Source organism: Triturus cristatus, chromosome 3_2, assembly GCF_964204655.1.
Source record: "Triturus cristatus chromosome 3_2, aTriCri1.1, whole genome shotgun sequence".
NCBI classification, from domain to species: Eukaryota; Metazoa; Chordata; class Amphibia; order Caudata; family Salamandridae; genus Triturus; species Triturus cristatus.
The window spans coordinates 457,317,091-457,336,838 of NC_140584.1; the positions used below are offsets into that span (position 1 = coordinate 457,317,091).

The window sequence follows — 19,748 nt, forward strand, 5'->3', positions numbered from 1 at the left end:
TTCCTCGTCTTATCCTAGGGAGTTTAGATCTTCTACAGGGTCTGGAAGGAGAATTACACCCTCTTCTTTTAGAAGGAAACATGAACCTTCTTGCCTGGAAGATTTCAGGGAATCTTTAAGATACTCAGGTCTTTCAGGAGAAGCTAAAAGCCTTTTGAATGAATCATGGGCCCCCGGAACCAGAAAAAGATACACTAGTGCTTGGAAAAGATGGTGTAGTTGGTGCATGGAACGGAATATGGATCCCGTGGAAGCACCTGTAGTTGAAGTAGCAAATTTTTTAGCAGATCTCTTTAATTTAGGACTATGATATAGAACCGTTAATTGCTATAGATCTGCAATTTCAGCAGGGCACTCCTTGTTGAACGATTTCTCTATTGGTACCGATCCTTTGATCCGCAGAGTAATGAAAGGTATTAAATTCAAACATCCTCCCAAACCCAAATATGATTCATTATGGAACGTTAACCTGGTTTTTGACCTTTTTTCATCCTGGCCAGACAACTCTTTTCTTACAAGGAAACAAATATCTACTAAGCTAGCTACTTTACTTTGTCTTATTTCTTTTAGAAGAGTATCCGATGTAAAAGCCCTAGAAATATGTAATAGATTTTACTCCCCTGATGGAGTAGTTTTTGAAATATATAAAAGGACCAAAACCATGTCTGAGAACATCTTTTATCCCCTTTTTCCGAACTCTCCAAAACTATGTGTAGTCAGTTGCATGAAGGTTTATGAACAAATGATGAGTGCCTTTTAGACCTCGCAGTGAAATGCAATTACTAATTTCCTATGTTAAACCCTTCAAAGCCGTTTCTTCGGCAACTATTGCTAGATGGGTAAGGTCTGTCATGTTTGAAGGAGGAATAGATTTGTCTAAATTCGGCGCACACTCCTCACGTGCCGCTATGGCAAGTAAGGTATTTTGGGGTGGAGGATCACTTTCCGATATTCTTAAAGCAGCTGATTGGTCTAACGCTTCAACTTTTGTTAACTTTTACCTTAAACCTGTTGAACATGTAAGCAATGTTGCACTAAGGAGCTTTGAACTTGCATAATGTAGCCTCCGGTCTTGTAATGAAATGACGATTCTCCAATTATCATACAGAGAGAATCTTGATTTCATTAAAGACAACGGAGGCTGACATTATCCCTCCCACCACTCCCAGGTGGATGTTTTATTAATGTCGTACTTTGACATTGTTTATTTCTCTTGATGTAATGTGCCCTTTTCATGTAAACTTTGTCACCTTTTATGGTCAATACTACCCTCTTTGTTTTTTCTTTCAGATTCTTCTTCGTTATAACCCTTTCTTTTCATGGAGGAAGTTTAAGCTACAGTTACCTTTTTCTTCGCAGCTCTAAGAGGAAGTCTAGCGGTTACCATGGGACTCTGTTGCCTTGTTTGGAATGTTCTTATTATGATGTATTTGTTACACTTTAAAGGGCTGCATCTTGAGCGGCGCAATAAAAGTTATTGCATAATGTCAGCCTCCGTTGTCTTTAATGAAATCAAGATTCTCTCTGTATGATAATTGGAGAATCGTCATTTTAGAGGACAGATCGGCATTTCTAATATGCATTTGTGCATTAGCGTAAGACGTCAATTCAGGAGCAGTCCAAAGCCTCCTCCAGTAGGCTAGGGGTCTAAATCCCGCAGCCTCATCGAAGGAGGTACATCCCAGATCAGACATCAGGGGCTTGATGGGGATTGATTGGGGGAGGGCGATCAATGTTCTCAGAAAGTTATTTTGTGCAAGATCTAGGGGTGATAAATTTTCAAACCCCCAGAGTTCTGCACCATTATTATATATCGATAAAGCGGGCCCCACCGGTTTAGTATTTGAAAGTGGATGTTCTTTAAGTAGGGCACCTGCTAACTGGTTGTGCCTGAGAACTAAAACATCTAACTGGGGTGTCCAGTTCATCTTCCTACCCATTGTTACTCCTAGATAGGTGAAGGTATCAGTTTGTTCCAAAAGTGCTTTATTCATTTCAACTCTCCCTTTAATGAGTTTATGTTTATGCAGCACCATGAACTTGGTTTTATCAACGTTTACTACAAGTTCTTGGTCGTTGCAAAACTCTATAAATCTATCAAGGGCACGTTGCAGACCACATTGAGTTTTAGATAAAATTAAAGTATCGTCTGCAAACATTAAGAGCGGAACCCTTGAGCCGGCAAGAGTTGGAGCATTTGTTGGAAAATTAGTATAATACGAAATAACCTTGTTTATAAACAAGGAGAATAGGGTAGGAGCAAGGACACACCATTGCCGCACTCCCTTGTTAACTGGGAAACGGTCTGTTAATTCACCCTGCTGTCCCCACCTAACCTGAGCATAATTAGCCTCATGCAGTTTAATGATAAAACTTAAGATTTCTAGGGGCAACCCGGCCTCCTTTAGTGTGTCCCATAGCTTGTGGCGGGGGACTAAGTCAAACGCTGATTTTAAGTCAACAAATGCTGCATATAGGGTTCCCCCTGCTAAGATCACTGTGCTCCAGTATGTCATCATAAATCTAAAAACTTGGTCGATGGTACTGACATGGGGTCGAAAACCCGCTTGATAGATAGATAATACATTCTGGTCTAATATCCATTCATTTACTCTACCTAGCACAAGTCTGGCAACTATTTTCTGTAAGGTATCGATTAGGCTTATCGGCCTATAGTTGCCAGGTCTGGCACGGTCACCCTTTTTGTATATGGGAATGATTTCGGCCCCGCGCCAAGTATCTGGAATCGGCACACCTCTAGCAATAGCCTTTATGATGATAAAAATATATTCAGTCCAGTTTTATCTATCCTTTTTATAGATATCGGCCGGGATACAATCCGGGCCAGGTGCCCTCCCTGCTGGAACCCCATCCAGGACCCTTTCTATCTCCCCTTTGTCAAAAATTAAAAAAACATCAGAATTCACCACAGGGTAGTCAGTAAAGATGCTCGACGAGGAGGCAAATTGAGCTTTATAGTATTCCACCCAGAGTTCGGGAGGTACATTGTTCGTTGGTGTGGGCCCTATCACACCACTGCCCCATTTGACTAATTGCCAACATTTTGACCAATTCTTCCTATTACTAGCATTAGTTAGGCTCACCCATCTGTCCTCATCAAAATCCTTCTTCGCCTTTATTTGTGCCTTTTTTTAATTTACCCTTGCTAATTTGACCTCTTGAGGAACCCCTTTCTTGATTGCTTTTGAAAGATGCTTAAATGCTACTCCGCAAGCCTCATTGTACCAGTTGGCCGATTTTTTTGTATAGTGCCTAATTGGTTTCTTATTTTTTGTAAACAGGGTCTTCAATTTTGCAAATAGATCCTCATGAGCCTTCTTAAAATCTAAGAAGGATTTATCAGGAGAATCTGGTGAGCCGAGCCTTAGTAAAGTTTCTTCCACCATTGCCTTAATCTGCGTCAGGGTGCCTTCGTCTTCTACGACCACGCCCCATTTCAGCTGTCGGCAGTCTTGTGACATAGTTACTTCTCCTATTGCAGTTTTCATGTCAGCCAGTGTGGGGTCCAACCCTATCCTAGCTAAGGTTAGAACTAATGGATCGCGGTCTGTGGTGTACCATCATATCCACAAGTCTAGGCCAGAGCTCTAGACTAATGAGAATATAGTCTATTCTACTTCTTCTAGTCCCAGTAGAGAACGTATTAGTACCATCTATATATGAGGGTGATCTCCCGTTAACAGCCCTTAGCCCCCTCCCGAGGGATAAACTTTTTAATTGTAACGCCGCCTCTGTCTACTTGTTGATTGGTGGCAATGATAAAGACGGTATCCCCCAATTCTGGTCTTCCTCCATACTGAGGCTATAATCGTCTAGGCCTAGGGGCTCAAATGTACAATTAAAATCACCTGCAATCACCAGGACATTTGTGCCAACTAAGTCATTAATAATTTCATTCTCGAGGACAATTGTTGGTGACGCTTTCCCACCCGCAATCCCTCTCGCATATACATTAAATAAGATAAAGTCTAACTCACCCTCAGCACGAATCTTAATAGCAAGAATGTCTGGGCTATCTACTGGTACTTCCGCTATTTGAAACAATGTCTGTTACTTTACCCATATAATCAATCCCCCGTTAGATCTCCCCTTACTATTTGGGACAGCCGCTTTACCAAAAGCTAAATAACCTGGGCGGTAGATCATGTCTACTGACCAAGGGGCACATGTATCAAGCGAATTTTTAGTCGCAAACGCTGCGATTCGCAAAATACAGCGTTTGCGATTAAAAATTCGCAAAACGGGATGTATTAGACAAATTCCCAACGCAAATTTAAGGAATCGCTAATTTAGCGATTTCTTAAGTTTGCGTAAGCATTTAAGAAATCGCAAATTGGGAGGAGCCTAGCGCGCATCCAAGATGGTCGCGTGAGCACAGGGCTCCCCGGACCCTCGCTGCTCCTCGGAACTTATCCTGATTTTATCCTGACTTGGTTTACGGAATCTGGAAGATGAAGGCTGGCTGAACACTGACCTCCTTTCAGAAATCAAATCGGACCTGGGAATCCTGATTTATGGTGGTTTGAACTTTTGAGGCCCAACCGATGGCTGTGTCCGGTGCGAGGGTGAACTGTGGAGCCGGGGCGTAATTGAACAACAGCGGCAGCAGCGCTGTGCCAGTGGCCGCTCCATCACTTTCGGTTTCACTTTTGGACTTCTGAGGGGCTGGACGGCGGAATTGCTTGGTGCGGCTGGGTGTTTACTTGGCCTCTGCTTGAGGCCTTTGTCTCCGCCTGCTACAAGTGTGCCCATTGACTTTGGTCCCCTCGCACCGCTACATTGCGGACTCTGGTGCGGCGCCTGTCTGCTGTGCCGGTGCCCCTTCGACACTTGATCGGCGGTCCCCTCCGGCGAGCGTGGTCCTCATGGGAGGCAAGGGGGGCCCCGAGGGGCGTAAGACTAAGACATCCCTCCGTGGGGGACCGGTCCAGACGAACAACATGGACCGCTACACTCATGGCAGAGGGTCCCCTGGAGCGGCCGGTGCCCCCCCAGACGATGCCGGTGGTGGCACATCCGTCTCCCCGGAGCTGTCCCTGCAGGACATCATGGGCGCCATTAACGGCATCAAGGAGACCATCGCTACGCAGTACGAGGCCTTGGCCCGTAAAATCGACACGGTGGCTATTGATGTCACACTAATTCGGGCGGATCTCTCTAAAACCAACGAAAGGGTTCAAGCGCTTGATGTGCGGACGTCCACCCTTGGTGCGGATGTGTCGGACCTGCGGACCACTCTTGGCGACCTCAAGCTGGCCAACGATCAGATGGCCCGGCGGCTGGAGGACTTTGAGGGACGGGCCCGACGCAATAACATCCGTGTCATAGGCGTTCCGGAGTCCTCCGACAACCGCCCGGTCGACCTCCTGGTCGAGGAGCTCATCCTCAAACAGCTTGCCCCCGCTGGCCTGAGTAAGTTCTTTGCCGTGGAGCGGGCCCATCGAGTTCCGGGCGGTCGGCCGCGACCGGGGGCCCCCCCGAGGCCTATAGTAGCCAAACTTTTCCACTACAGAGACCGAGATGCGATTCTGCAGGCCACAAGGGTCCACGGCCCGGTTCATCATGAGAACTCGTCTATTAACTTTTTTCCGGACTTCACCCAACTTGTCCAGAAACAGAGGATGGGTTTCCAGGGGGTGAAGCGTCGTCTCCGTGACCTGGGCCTTAAGTACTCTATGCTTTCTCCCGCAAAGCTCCGAGTGGAACACGAGGATCGGACTACCTTTTTTGACTCTCCCGCGACTGTGAGTGACTGGCTGGACTCGCTGCCGGACCGGGGTGACCGGCCTGGGCCCTCTGCCGGTACCGAGGGTGGCGGGTCCCCTTCGGAGTGACTTTTGGTCCTTGACTTTGCCACTTTGTACTGTTCGGCTGGGTTTTACTTCTTTTGTTCATTTTGTTTCACTATGACCTGTGTGGGGGGCGGGCGGGGACGGGTCCCTTTCCTCCTCCGGGGTCTTTTCGTAGAATGGGGTTTGTAGGGCGACAGGCACACTGCAAGTTGGGGTGGGTTTTTGGACCGCAGGGGTGCAGGGTGGGGGGAGTTGGATTTGGGGGGGGGTTGGGGGGTGGGAGGGGTTGTTTTGATGTGTGTTTTTTGTTTTCAAGGCGAGGTACTGATTCTGGTCCAGTTTCGGGTGTTGCGCTATCTGCTGGGGGACCTTTGATCTACTGGAGGGGATGGGGGGGGACGGGTTGAGATTGATGTCATGGAACGTCAATGGATTGGGGGACCGTATCAAACGGGGTGTTGTGCTGCAGTATTTGCGTCGTCTGACTCCTGATGTGGTGTTCTTACAGGAGACGCATCTGGTTGGTAATGTTTGTCATGCCATGAACAGGGGGGGATACCGCCTCGTGGCCCATTCTGGTTTCACCACTGGTTCTAGAGGGGTGGGCATTCTCCTGCGATCTTCACTTCCGTTAGAGATCACCAGGGTAGTCCCGGATGATAGAGGGCGCTATGTGGCTTTGACTGGGAGGTGGGAGGGGCAGTCCCTTTCCTTGGTCTCTGTTTATGTTCCCCCGGGCCTCCAGAACTCCACCTTCTCAGACTTGGGTCGCATGCTGCTTGAGCTTCCGGACAGTCTTTTGCTTATGGGCGGGGACTTCAATTCGGTGGTATCGGGCGACCGGGATCGTCACCCGCCCAGGGCCCTCCCCGCTGCCCAGGCATGGCTCGGCGGACTCTTGGAGACCTTTGGTCTGGTAGATTGTTGGAGGTTAATGCATCCGACACGATGTCAGTACACCTTTCACTCTGGGGCACATGGGAGTCTTTCCAGATTGGACTATTTTCTTATGCCCGCGGCCCAGACTGCCCGGATTCGAGAGGTTAAGCACCTGGCTCGGGGTATCTCTGATCATTCCCCACTGTGGCTGCTCTTTGACACCGGGACGCGGTCTGCAGGGCGGATCGCTCCTATTAACCCTTGGTACCTGCGAGACCCCACGACTCGCGATAGCCTGGTCAAGTCGATTGACCAATATTTCCTTGAGAATGAGGGGTCGGTGTCGTCCTCAATGTCCCTGTGGGAAGCTTTTAAGACAGTACTCCGCGGACATGCCCTCTCCCAGATAGTGGTGGCTAAGAAGATTAAGAATGAGGCGGTGGTGAAGCTGGAGACTGACATATCGGGGCTGGAGGCGGCCTTGGAGGCGGGTGTCACTCCGGATGGGCTCCATGCCCTCAGCTTGAAGCAGTTTGAATACAAGTCTCTTGTTACTGACGCTGCCAAGACTATGTATAGGGAGCAGCAGGGTAGGTTGTATGATGCCGGGGACAAGGCGGGTAAACTGATTGCTTGGCTGGATAAGAAGGAGAGAGTGAATCGTGTGGTCCCGGAGCTTCGGGTTTCGGATGGAGCGTGTGTGACTGAGCCTGGTGAGATTGTGGAGTGTTTTGCTGACCACCTCCGGGCGGTGTACTCCCCGGTGACTGATAGGGATGAGGATGACTCTCGCCTTCTGCTGCGGGATATTGCTCTGCCCGGCTTGTCCGTCGAGGACCGTGAGCAGATGGACGCCCCCTTGTCTGTTGAAGAGATTGCCACTGCGATTCGCTCCCTTCGCTCTGGCAAGGCTATGGGCCCCAACGGCCTGCCTATTGAACTGTATAAATTACGCCCGGATAAAATCGCGCCTTTCCTCCGTCGTATGTTTCAGGAGTCGCTCGAGAAGGGTTCCCTTCCCGCTGACCAGCGTCTGGCTACTATAGTCGTGATCCCCAAGGATGGTAAGCCACGAGACCGCTGTGCCTCCTACAGGCCTATTTCCCTATTAAACGCAGAGCCCAAGATACTGGCTAAAGTCCTCGCCACTCGCTTGCTGAGCGTTATCTGTGATCTGATACATCCGGATCAATGCGGCTTCATCCCTCATCGTAATACCGCTCTTAACCTGCGGCGTCTCCACGGCGTCCTCGCTAGGGCGGAGTACCTCTCCGAACCAGCCGTATTGGTTTCTTTAGATGCCACGATGGCCTTTGATACTATCGAGTGGCCATTCCTCTGGGATGTCTTGGCTAAATTTGGCTTTGGGGAGGGATTTCTCGGCTGGGTGAAGCTTCTTTATGCTGGACCAATGGCTCAGGTGGTTGTCAATGGGCGGGTTTCTCAGCCTTTCGCTCTCGGAAGGGGTACTAGGCAGGGGTGCCCGTTGTCCCCTCTGCTCTTTGCTCTCGCCTTGGAACCGCTCGCTGCCTGGCTCCGCTGGGAGCCCTCGATCAGAGGGATCCGGTGGGCCCCGGGCTTCGAGGACCGGGTCTCGTTGTACGCGGATGATATTCTCTTATACCTCACCTCGCCGCGGCAGTCGCTTAATGTTCTCTTTGATGTCCTTACTTCCTTTGGGAGAAATTCGGGTCTGACGATTAACTGGTCTAAATCTTGCGTATATCCTATCTCTGGTGGCCCTCCTCTCTTGCCGCCTCGGCTTCCGATCCAAATATCTCGGTCCGGCTTTAAATACCTGGGGGTGTACGTTTCGTTGGATCCGGCGGTTCGCTATGAGCAGAACCTCCTGCTTCCACTTCGGCGTTTGAGGGTGGATACGGCTCGGTGGTGTAAGCTGCCCTTGTCCCCGCTTGGTCGCGCAGCGCTGTTTAAAATGATGTCCCTTCCCAGATTTCTTTATGCACTTCAGAACTCCTTCGACGTCATTCCGGTGGCCTACTTTCGGGAGGTGGAGAGCCTGCAGAGGAGACTGGTGTGGGACGGGCGGGCGCGTATCGCTTTGGCAAAGCTTACTCTCCCCTGGTACGACGGGGGCATCGCGCTTCCTGACATCAGACGGTACTATTGGGCCTCCCAGCTATCGGCCATTAACCATGCCACGTATGCGCCTGGCTTGAATCCGGCATATGAGATGGATAAATTCCTGCTTCCTGGCGGTAACTATAACAGGGCGCTTTACTCCCAATCGGCTGGAAGGACCCTCACGGGCCCTACTAGGATTGCGGTAAGGATCTGGAAGGCGGCGAATGTAGCCATGGGCTGGAGTGAGCGTTTAACGTGTGCTACTCCTTTATTCGCCTCAGACCGCTTGGGAAGCCTCTGGACAACGAAAGGCTTTGAGCACTGGGACACGATCGGTATTAGCAGAGTGGGAGACTTATGGGTCAAGGGCGCGGTTAAAACCTTCGCGGCGCTCCAGAGCGAATACGAGCTTACTGAAAGGGAGTTCTTCCGTTATGCCCAGGTTCGGCATGCCCTGCTCTCGGTCTTTGGGGAAGGGACCAAGGTCCCGGTTTCTTCGCCCCTCGAGGACCGCATACTTGATGGTCACGTTCCCGACAGTACTATCTCTCTGATTTATAAAAAACTGATCAATAATCGGGCTGACCTCTTGGTGCGTCTACGGGAGGCATGGACGGGAGATGGGGTGGAGTTGGACGACGAGGACTGGCAGTCCGCACTGTCATCCCCTAAGGAGGTGGCCATCCCGGCCCGTCTCCGTCTGGTCCAGCTTAAGATTCTCCACCGTGTTTACGTGACGGGTCCCCGTTTGGTCTCGATGGGGTTTTCTGAGGACGGGCTTTGTAAGCGGGGCTGTGGGCTTCGTGCCACCTTTCTCCACATCCTATGGGAGTGCTGCGAGGTGGCGGAATATTGGCGCCGGGTGCATGAGGTTATGGGACAAGTCACCGGGGTTGCTCTGTTGCCGGAGGTGCGTCGCTGTGTTCTGAATGTGTGGGAGCCCAATGACTATAATGCGGCCCAGACTCGGTGGGCGGCCCTGGGGAACATGATCGCAAAGAGAGATATAGCGCAGCTTTGGGGTTCCCAGCGGCCTCCCACCGTGTCTGTATGGAAGGAGAACATGGACTGGTGCATGTTCAGGGAGAAGACTGTGTATGTGGTAAACCGGGGGCATGGGGTAGAATCTGGGGGTAGTGGAATGAGTATCGTGGGAATATCTGTGCTCCCCCCCTGGTGGATACGTCTGAGGTTGCCTTGTCCCCCTGATCCTTGAAGGTTCCTTGCCTATCTGGAATAACCGAGTATAGACCTGGCTCTCCCGTGAACCCCCCCCTGACCTCTTAGTCCTCCTTCTTCTTGACCGCTATCGGGTGGTCGGATGTGGAGTCCCCCTGCTGTGGTCAGACGCCCATTTCATGTCGTCTCGCCTCGCCTTTTGTTTTTAGTTGTTATTTATGTTAAATGTGTGTATCCTGATTCCCTTATGTGCAGTCGGAGCTTCTGTAATGTGCGGAGCCCCCACGGGCCAGTCATTGACTTTAGCACTGTGTGATCCTTTTTTTGATTCTAGCGGCCGGCCCAGGCGGTTGTAGGCATGTGCTTGTATCCTTTTTACTGCTCAATAAAAAATGTAAAAAGAAATCGCAAATTGCGATTTCTTAAATGAAATGTAACACTCACCAAAGGATTGCGATTAATCCTTAAGAAATCGCAAATTACCACCAACTACTAGTTGGTGTTAATTTGCGATTTCTTTTAAAAATGCACGTTTTGTAATTTTACAAAGTGCCACGTGACGCACATACATGCCCTTAGGGCATGTATGTGCGCCATATGACCACACATGCTAATTTCAAGGGTGTATCAGGGTGTCATCTTGACACCCTTGCACCTTTGAAATTATTCTCAAATTGCGATTAGCAAATTGCGATTCACAATTTGAGAATTACTTCCCATACATTCCTATGAGTCTCCTGGCCCATAGGAATGAATGGGCAGGTATTCCTTAATTGCGATTTCGCAATTTGCTAATCGCAATTAAGGAATTTTAAGAAATCGCAAAAAGTTTGCAATTTTTTAAATACATCCAGTTTTGCAATTCTCAAATAGCGATTCCTTAAAAATCGCTATTTGAGAATCGCAAATGGTGATGTTGATACATATGCCCCCTGGTCTCTTGAAAGGCAATAATATCATACCCCTCAATAAAGCATGACCAATCAGTGGACAAGGTTTTTGAAGGTAAATCGACAATATTCCAGGATAGCAGGGAAATCTGGGAGGGAGTTATATCGGCAGACTTTCCCAGACATGATACAGATATCGCACACACCTGGCTCTTATCCTCTACTTTGTGGATTCCTTTTAGAGGGGTTAGTGGGAAGATAGGAGAGCTATCCTTGTGCTCAGCCCAAGTCGAGGTTGGTAGGTGTAGTCAATCACATAGGGCTAGGTCGGATAGTGGAGCAAATCTATTGGTCAAAGGGACCTCTGATGGCCTATGTGCTATACCAAGAGGTGCCCAAAGTTGCTTATCCTTCCCATGGGAATTCAGCACATTAGAATAATATGGCCCAGATTTATAAAATAAACCCTAGTGGTAAAATGCACACTTTATCCATGTGTCTTCCTGGCATCCCTCCCAATTTATCCAAAATAAATCTGGTACTATGAACATTGTTAAAATTGACAACAACACAATCACCATTCCCTTCCTTCCTCGAAGGGCCAATCCACGGAGTTCGTCTGGCCATAATCATGTGCTTGTCAACTCCCTTCTCCCAAATCCCAACATCCTTTAGACGATTGTTAAACCAGTGCAAAGATTTTAATAACAACTGGTCAGTAGTTTCAGACTGCGCTTCCCGAAGTGGTGGAACGTTCATCAGGACGGCCACTAAAGGGGCAGCTGCGGAAGGAAGGTGAAGGGCCGGATCATTAGCTTGCACAGCGTTCTGACCCAAGCCTCTGGATCCTTGTCGGCGAATAGATTTACTGACTTGTCTGACTAAAGGACAGTTTTTACAGTTGTCATCCTTCATTGCGACATTTACTACTTCCACTCTGTCAACATCTGGAGAGCTCGAAATCGATTGTGCAAATTCGCTAGACATGTTCCCTAAGTCAGCATCATCCTTGTGCGAAGGGACTGTTTTTGTTTGTGTTACTACAGCTGCATTCGTGTGTGGCCCAGAAGCAGTTGGCTTAATTGCCTGCAGACTTGGGGGCTTACGTTTGGCTAAATCCTTGTCTGGCACCAAAAGCCCAATATTACTGTTAATGATCACAGGAGTAGGCTTAAGTTGGGCGAATAAGTCCTCTGGCATAGAAAAGCCTGTCTTAACCTGGGATTCAGAATTAGTTAATCGCTCCTCTATCCGGCTCAGTCTATATGTAATAGGAGATAGTAGGGTTGATAGTAAATTTTCCAGCCTTCTCCACATTTCCTCATTAGAATTCTGGCTAGGGCCACCCAAAGATGAAAAGTTAAAATCCGGAAAGGCCGGGGCATGATTGCCTTAAGTACTGCATTCAACCGCTAGGTCACAACCACCGTTATTATTAATCCTTGGCACTTTCGCAATTGACGCCCTTTGTGGTCCACCTCCCCTCTTCCTTTTAGCTGCAGAATCTGGAATGGTTTTATTGGTTTTAGTTATGTTTTGTTTTGTAGATCTGGCTGAAGTTTGTAAAGGCATGCTGACAGCGGTATTAGTTGCGGCTACTGATACTTGTACAGTACTCTCCGAAAGTAAACCTGCTCGGGTGAGCGCAAAGCCGCTAGCTTCATTATTAATCGTAGGTGTAGAAAAGTTTACCGCCAAATGCACCGGAGAGAGAGCAGAGGCGATTAGACCCAGAGACGATCTTTTGGCTAGTTGCGGGTCCAGGAATAGTCTTCGCTCAGTGATCTCGATCTCTTTCTCAAGCACAGAAGCTGCCCTTGTAATAAATTGATCTAACGTACCCGCTACCCTGCCACCATTGGAAGCACCCATCAGCTTCCCGTCTCGCTTGCTCATTGTAAATGTTTGAACCCAGACAGTCAACAGGTGTTAATAGAAGCAAATACTATATTTATCAGGACTAACCTTGTGGTATATGCGCTTTTAGAGGGGGGGCCCGGCCCGGACTCGTCCGGTCTCCGACGGTCTCAGACGGGCCTGCCCTTGGCCCGGGCTTAGCCCGGCGCGCGCCCGCGCACGTTCCGCGAAGCGGGAGCGGCGAGCCGCTGATGTAGGCTGCGGCAAGGAGGCACAGGTGCGGGGCAAAACCTCCGGGGCTTCCTGGGACTTGCAGTCCCTTCTCCAGCAAATACAGCGTCCTCCTCACAAGACGAAGCGGCTCCCGTGAAGCTGGAGTGGCGAGCCGCTGATGTAGGCTGCGGCAAGGAGGCACAGGTGCGGGGCAAAACCTCCGGACTTCCTGGGACTTGCAGTCCCTTCTCCAGCAAATACAGCATCCTCCTCACAAGATGAAGCGGCTCCCGCGAAACGGGAGCGGCGAGCTGCTGATGTAGGCTGCGGCAAGGAGGCACAGGTGTGGGGCAAAACCTCCGGGCTTCCTGGGACTTGCAGTTCCTTCTCAAGCAAATATAGCGTCCTCTTCACAAGACGAAGCGGCTGTTCAGTAAATGCAAGTAAGTTTGAAGCTGTGCTCACAGGTTTAACCTCTTCTGTGCCCATGACGAGATAGTCTCGTCATGGAGCACGGTTGCGCTGTGCCCATGACGAGACTATCTCGTCATGAACCCCACCCACTAATACAACGCCCGGCACAGGAGGGGGAAAGGGCGTGGCACTGAAGGGGTTAAATGCAAGTCATGATGAAATTACACCTAGTAGATACCTCAGGATGTAGCGGTCGTTAAGTGTTGCTTCTAGTGTCTGTGCAACACGACACTGGACACGCTGGCTTGACACTTCACAGTGAATGAGCTGCAGACCACGAGAGTATTGGGGAAAAGTTATTACTGGTATGACTCACGTTTGTAATTCCAAAATAGACGACTCCCCGGGATGTGCATCCTTAACCCCTTCAGTGCCACGCCCTTTCCCCCTCCTGTGCCGGGTGTTGCACTAGTGGGTGGGGTTCATGACGAGATAGTCTCGTCATGGGCACAGCGCAACCGTGCTCCATGACGAGACTATCTCGTCATGGGCACTGAAGAGGTTAATAGTTTGGGACGCCACAGATTTGTCACGTACCGAGAAGATGTGGGTTACACTGGGATGTATGGTGGCGAAGCGTAACATTGCTAGAACATGGAGGGGTGGAGTTCAGCTGTGTTATAAGGATTGGGAGTCAGACATGGATTGGTGCTTGCAGGCTGAGAGGGTGGTTTATGAAAGAAGGGGTTGCCCACAAAAATGGTCCAAAATATGGGGTCCATGGAACGAAAGCAGAGGTCTGTTGTGCACCCCTGTTGTCCTCCCCCTCCCGAGTGATAGACAATGAAGATATTTAATTACTTTGAATATGGAACGATAATGTATGTTTTTTGTAATGTTTCCCAACGCCTAAATGTACATATTTGCCGTGTCTTGAGTTTTTTGTATTGTGAGATCATTGTACTGTACTGTCTTGATTTGGTTTGTATGGTTTTATGTTTTATCTTTGAATAAAAAGATCTTTAAAAAAAAAAGAAAGTAAACTGAGAAACGTCAAACTACATAAAAGAAACACTGCAAACATTAGACTCGCAAACTTTTTCGCTCTGGGGCATGGTGACAGGACTGCACTGGCACACAACGCGAACACACATGTAAGTCAACCTGAAAGAAATCTGCTGGACTAGCCCCACAGGCCCCAGCCCACCCACCCAAAGATAATCAACAGGAGTTGCTGGTTGGAAGTGAAGGAGGCAGAGGTCACTGACACACCCATTGGTACCTTGTCCCAAGCTGCCCCTCTCCTGGCCAGTGATTAATGGAGGTCTTCCAACACTGCCCAGGTCATGTAAATAATGCCAAAAATGAAAATCTGTTCCTCGCAATAATACACACCGCCCCCACCAGTGTGTAGTCACTGCCCTGGCATATGCCTCCAGGGCGATGTTTTCCCTGCCCAACTAACATATCACCCTCCTCCACAAACAAAAGCACAGATTTAGACAGTTTTGTCAACAAGCAACAAGCACAATTTATTACAGGATGCTCGAGGGTTCTTTCTTTTCTCCCCTAGGGTGGTAGGGCAATGCCCCTCATGCCCATTAACACCAGCCGCCCCTGTTTCCTATTTTCCTTGTTTATGATTCCAAATATGGTTGTTTTACAGCGTGCTATAATTATGCATCCTCTGATTGTTGAATTACAGGTAAAAATACTGTTGAATGCTTTTTTCACTACAATTGTTGTTTTACTCTATATACACAAATGTATTGATGCCAATAAAGCAGATCACTATACCAATAAAACCGGAAGGGAACCAAAGCCATGCAACTAAAACAACAAAATGGCATTTTAAAATAAGCCAGGCCTAATGTCAGACTACAGGCAAGTCGCTTTATACTCTGCAGACAAAGCATTGCTAGTTTTAAATGCACGAAAGCACATGGCATACAAGGCAATGATTTATGACTTTACCTTTCAGAAAGAAGTGAAGCTGCTTTCTTGCTGGTATGCCCATAGTTGCATAATGGAGCACGCTGACCGATATTTGCTTGTCGTGGTCTTCTCTTCTGGTCTTGAAAGTGATTGATGTCTTACTACTGAAGAGGCCAGTGTCGGGATTTATTACAGGATTTCCTTCATTTATTTCACATTTTGAATGACGGACGTCATCTCCAATTTGCCACATAACCGTGTATTTCTCCGGAAAGAACTCTTCTATTACACAGGATAAAGTCACTGGTTTTCCAAGCTCAGGGTACAGGGGATCACTGCTGATTTCTGCAATTCTTGGAGGCACCACTGCACAAAAAACAAGCAAACTACTTACATTGTCCTCAGCACACAACACTTTGTTTAAGATTGTATTACACTAGGCTTGAGTTGCCACTACAATGAGGACTAAAGTAACGTAACAATCTAAAAAATAATAATAAAAAAAAAACAACTAATTATGACATGTTCATTAAACCAAAGGGTTGGAATGTAAAACAGTACCATATGTAAATACAACAAAACACATTTTCAAGGTTTGGTAATGCCTGCAGTTATGCATTTGTGCTTAAAAGTGGACTTCCATCGCGTATCTTCGTTCATCTGTGGCCAGGTATTGAAGATAGTCTGACAAAAATATTGTCCTAAATATCCGTTCAAAAAACATATCGCCCTATTGTAGTTAATAATAAAAAGTCTACAACCAAAAGGAAGCGACTTTTGGAAACAATATTTAGGACATGATATTTTTGTGAAAAGATATTTAGCTCAACTATCTTCTGAACTGCAATCGAGCTTAAACTAATAATTTTTTTTATGGTGTAGTTAATTAAAACCATTGCAATTTAACAGGTACACATTCCTGATAAAAATAAATCCAGGACAAGAGAAAGTACACACGTTTTTTACAACTGATAAAATGCTAGTGCATATGGTAGACACATAAGTTGGCTAAAACATTAAGGGCCCGATTACGATGCGGTTCAGACCGAATCGGTTTGGGAATGGTTTACGACCGACTCAGATCAGGAAAGTCCGACCGACCGATTACGATGCATTCGGATGCTTCCAGATACAATTCGGTCAGACTCCCATTGACTTCAATGGGAGCTAATGTTCCGACCGAATGCATTGGATCCCAGTGAAGAAAGAAGTGGCTGGGGAAAATCAGGCAACCTGCGGTGGGCACCCCCCTGGTGCCTGCCATACTGTGCTTGGTTGGTAAGGGGGGACCCATGGGTAATCCCACAGGCCCGAATGGGAAGGCTCCGGGTGCAGGGTGGCCCGCTACAGGCCCCCAAAGTCTGATTCCAACTGCTGAATTGAATCGGACGGCACGATTCGGAGAGGCTGTCCGAATCCAGCATTGTAATTGGTGGTTGGGAAACATGGCACGAAGAAACGAATGAGTCTGCTCCATACGGCTCGGTCATTCCGAATACCGTCGGATTCAGATTAGTATATTCCTAATGCCTAACTCGCATCATAATCGGTTGGTCGGAAACCTTTCTGATTCAGTTGGAAAGACAGGTTCCCGATCCGATTCGGATAGAGCAAATACCGTTAGGAGGCCTTCCAAACAGCATCGTAATCGGCCCCTAAGACTTTTAACTTTCAAACTTGTGGCTCTAGACAAAGCTGAAGATCCGCCTGTGTCTAATAAATACAAAGTGAAACGTGCATTGAAGGTAACTGATTTTGCTGACCAGTAAGGGGCGCAAAGAAAATATTCTGCACACCTAAAACAAAAGCATTGTTAGGGGTTGCGGGCAGGTTAAAACCAGCCACTTGGTAATTCAAACAAGGTGCAGAGTGCAATACGACAAAGGTATCAGCGTGTTTTCATAGGTTGGGACTGCGGCCATTGTACCGTCCAAGGACAACCTGTTATTCTTCCCGAAGGCTAGCACTTAAGCCACAATAAGTCCGAGGGAAGGAGATCTGCGATAAAGTGCAACATTCCAGGTAAAAGGTAGCAGTGGCAGGGCCTGCAAAGTGCTAATCAGTGGCACGTATCATGCAGCACGGGGGCAACATTAAAATAAAAACAAACTGGGGGTGTGCCTTGATGCCAATGAAGATGGTCGCTCGCTAGGTGAGCTCCGTAGCAGCTCGGCGAGAGAGACGGCTTTTCCACCAGACCTACGATATGTTGATGCTCCCAAATGGAATCCTTCATCTCATTAAAGGCTCTGGAAGCCTTTTCTGTAATTTCTTCTTTGCGGGTGAGCATCTTTGCATCTCAACGTGGCTGAGCGTTTCTCTCACAGGACTTGCGCCCGCCATTTTTTTTTTTCTTCAGAGAAGACACGCATTTTTATATTCTCAATGGAAACGGGAGCATTTATGGACAGAATATAACATGGACTATATTCTAATGTTCAAATTCTCTCTTTTATTTAATGAGCAACATTTATTTTGTGAAGACAATGGAGCTTGGCAATGTTTATTATGATTACTGACTCAGCATTACATTGCCTTCAATACTCATAGAGTTGTGGTGTTTGGCTGATTGTAAAAGGAACCTCTACAACAGTAAATCTCTGATTTTGTCTTAATGAAAACAAAACTAGAATTAACCATTTGAACAGTGCCAATTTGTCACAGACAATGCGCTTTTTTCCTCACATGAGTTTTGACGCTTGTCACTATGTTTAAATATGGTCTCATGCCAAACAGGAGTGGACTATAACTAAGCTGAGCTTCATTATAACGTAAGACTATTGCCTAATATATTGAACCCTACAGGAATTCTTGCTGTTATTTCAACTACGGTTTTCTTCAGCTGCTATGACATGTATTTTTTCCAAGCAGTCTTGCTTTTTTCTGTGCATCCAACGCTCACTCATTATTTTATGGGGAGAACGAAAAACTCTTGTTGTGTCACTGGTTTGTCAATACCATTCTCATCTCTGGCAGATCATAATCCTTATTCTGTTCTTTCAACGAGTATGGAGAACTCTGAAAGTACCTCACCACTTACTAATAAGGACACTTTGGTAGCTTCATCAAATATTCCGCTACCCACCAACAAGCTTCCTCCTAAACTGACCACTTCAACTATATTATCCTCTGGAAAACGCACCAAAAAAGACTCTCCATCACATACTACGTCTCCTCCACCAAGCACTTTGGAAGTACTTCTTGAGGAAATACGAGCCTTTAGACCATACATGGAGGAAACAAACATAAGACTTAAAGCTTTGGATGACAAGTGGTTTACTATGGAGACTAGGGTTAGGCAGATTGAGCAGCAAGTTTACTCTGATCAGGTTGTGATGAACCAGGTACCATCAATGAAATCGGATATCGCAATACTAAAAAAACACATGAAAAATGTGGAAAACCGCAACAGGTGTATTCATTTGTGCATTTATGGTGTGGCAGAAGGCTTGGAAGGCTCAGATGCCATTTCATTTTTCAAATCCTTTCTTCCACAAGTTCTTGGCTTACCTAACTCTCCTGCTTTAAATATTCAAAGAGCACATTGTTTAGGTTATATTTCAACCATAACAGATTCTTCATCCAAACCTCGAGGAGTTATTATATACTTCCAGGAATACACGGATTCATTAAAGATCCTACAAGCAGCTACACTCAAAGGCCTTGTTTCATGGCAAGGCTCTAATCTCTTTTTTGTGCAAGACTACGCCAAAGAACCAGCAGACTGAAGAAAGAAATTCCTGGAATTGAGGCCAGCACTTCGGTCTATCAATGCCAGATTTGGGCTCTTTCACCCTTGTTTGTTCAAAGTGACTTACAAAAATAGAACAACAAATTATGAAGATCCTGCTTTATTACACTGATTCTTGGAGCAATGTAGAGAGGATGATATGGATGTTTCCAGACATGCTACTATTTAATTCTATGCGGTTATTTGTCCAATATGTTCTGTTGCTCAGATTTTGTTGATTATGTTGTTTTTGTTCCGTTTAGTTAAGTCTCTTATACTTACCTGTTATGTTTTCTCTTTTATACTTACCTGTTATGTTTTCTCTTTTATTAGGTGCGATATTTCCTTCATGCATACCTTTTTGTTATTCTTGGTCTGCTTGCTGTCCTCCCTCCCCGGTCCGCCCTGAGTTACCTGGTTAGTTGTGCCATTTTCCTCATGTGGCTTCACCACCCTCATTTGTTTCATGTCTTTTGTAGTCGATCATTATGTTTTTGGAATCTATGGTATATGTTTTTTGTTTATTTCTTATACTTGTTGCTTCTTCTTTTCCCACTTTACCTATCCTTTTTCAATCACTTTTCTTCTTTCACTAATGATTTTTCCTTTTCCTTCTTCTTTCTCTATTCCTTCATCTTCCTTACCTATCCTTACTTTTCTTATCTTCTCCTTTTTCATAACCACTCATTTCTTCCTCTATGCTATTCATCTTTGCTGGTTTGGTATTGCAAACTTTATGCTGAACATTTTTAC

The 19,748-nt window shown here is 47.0% G+C and overlaps 1 protein-coding gene across 2 annotated transcripts in view; it reads right to left on the reverse strand.

The window, feature by feature from the left end:
- Positions 1-19,748, reverse strand: part of LOC146857534 (uncharacterized) — a 364,382-nt gene that overhangs the window by 109,079 nt on the left and 235,555 nt on the right. For both annotated transcript variants that reach the window (XM_085648076.1, XM_085648077.1), the window contains exon 8: positions 15,305-15,631. In XM_085648076.1, the coding sequence (XP_085504202.1) occupies positions 15,305-15,631 (327 nt within the window). The remainder of the gene's footprint in view (positions 1-15,304; positions 15,632-19,748) is intronic.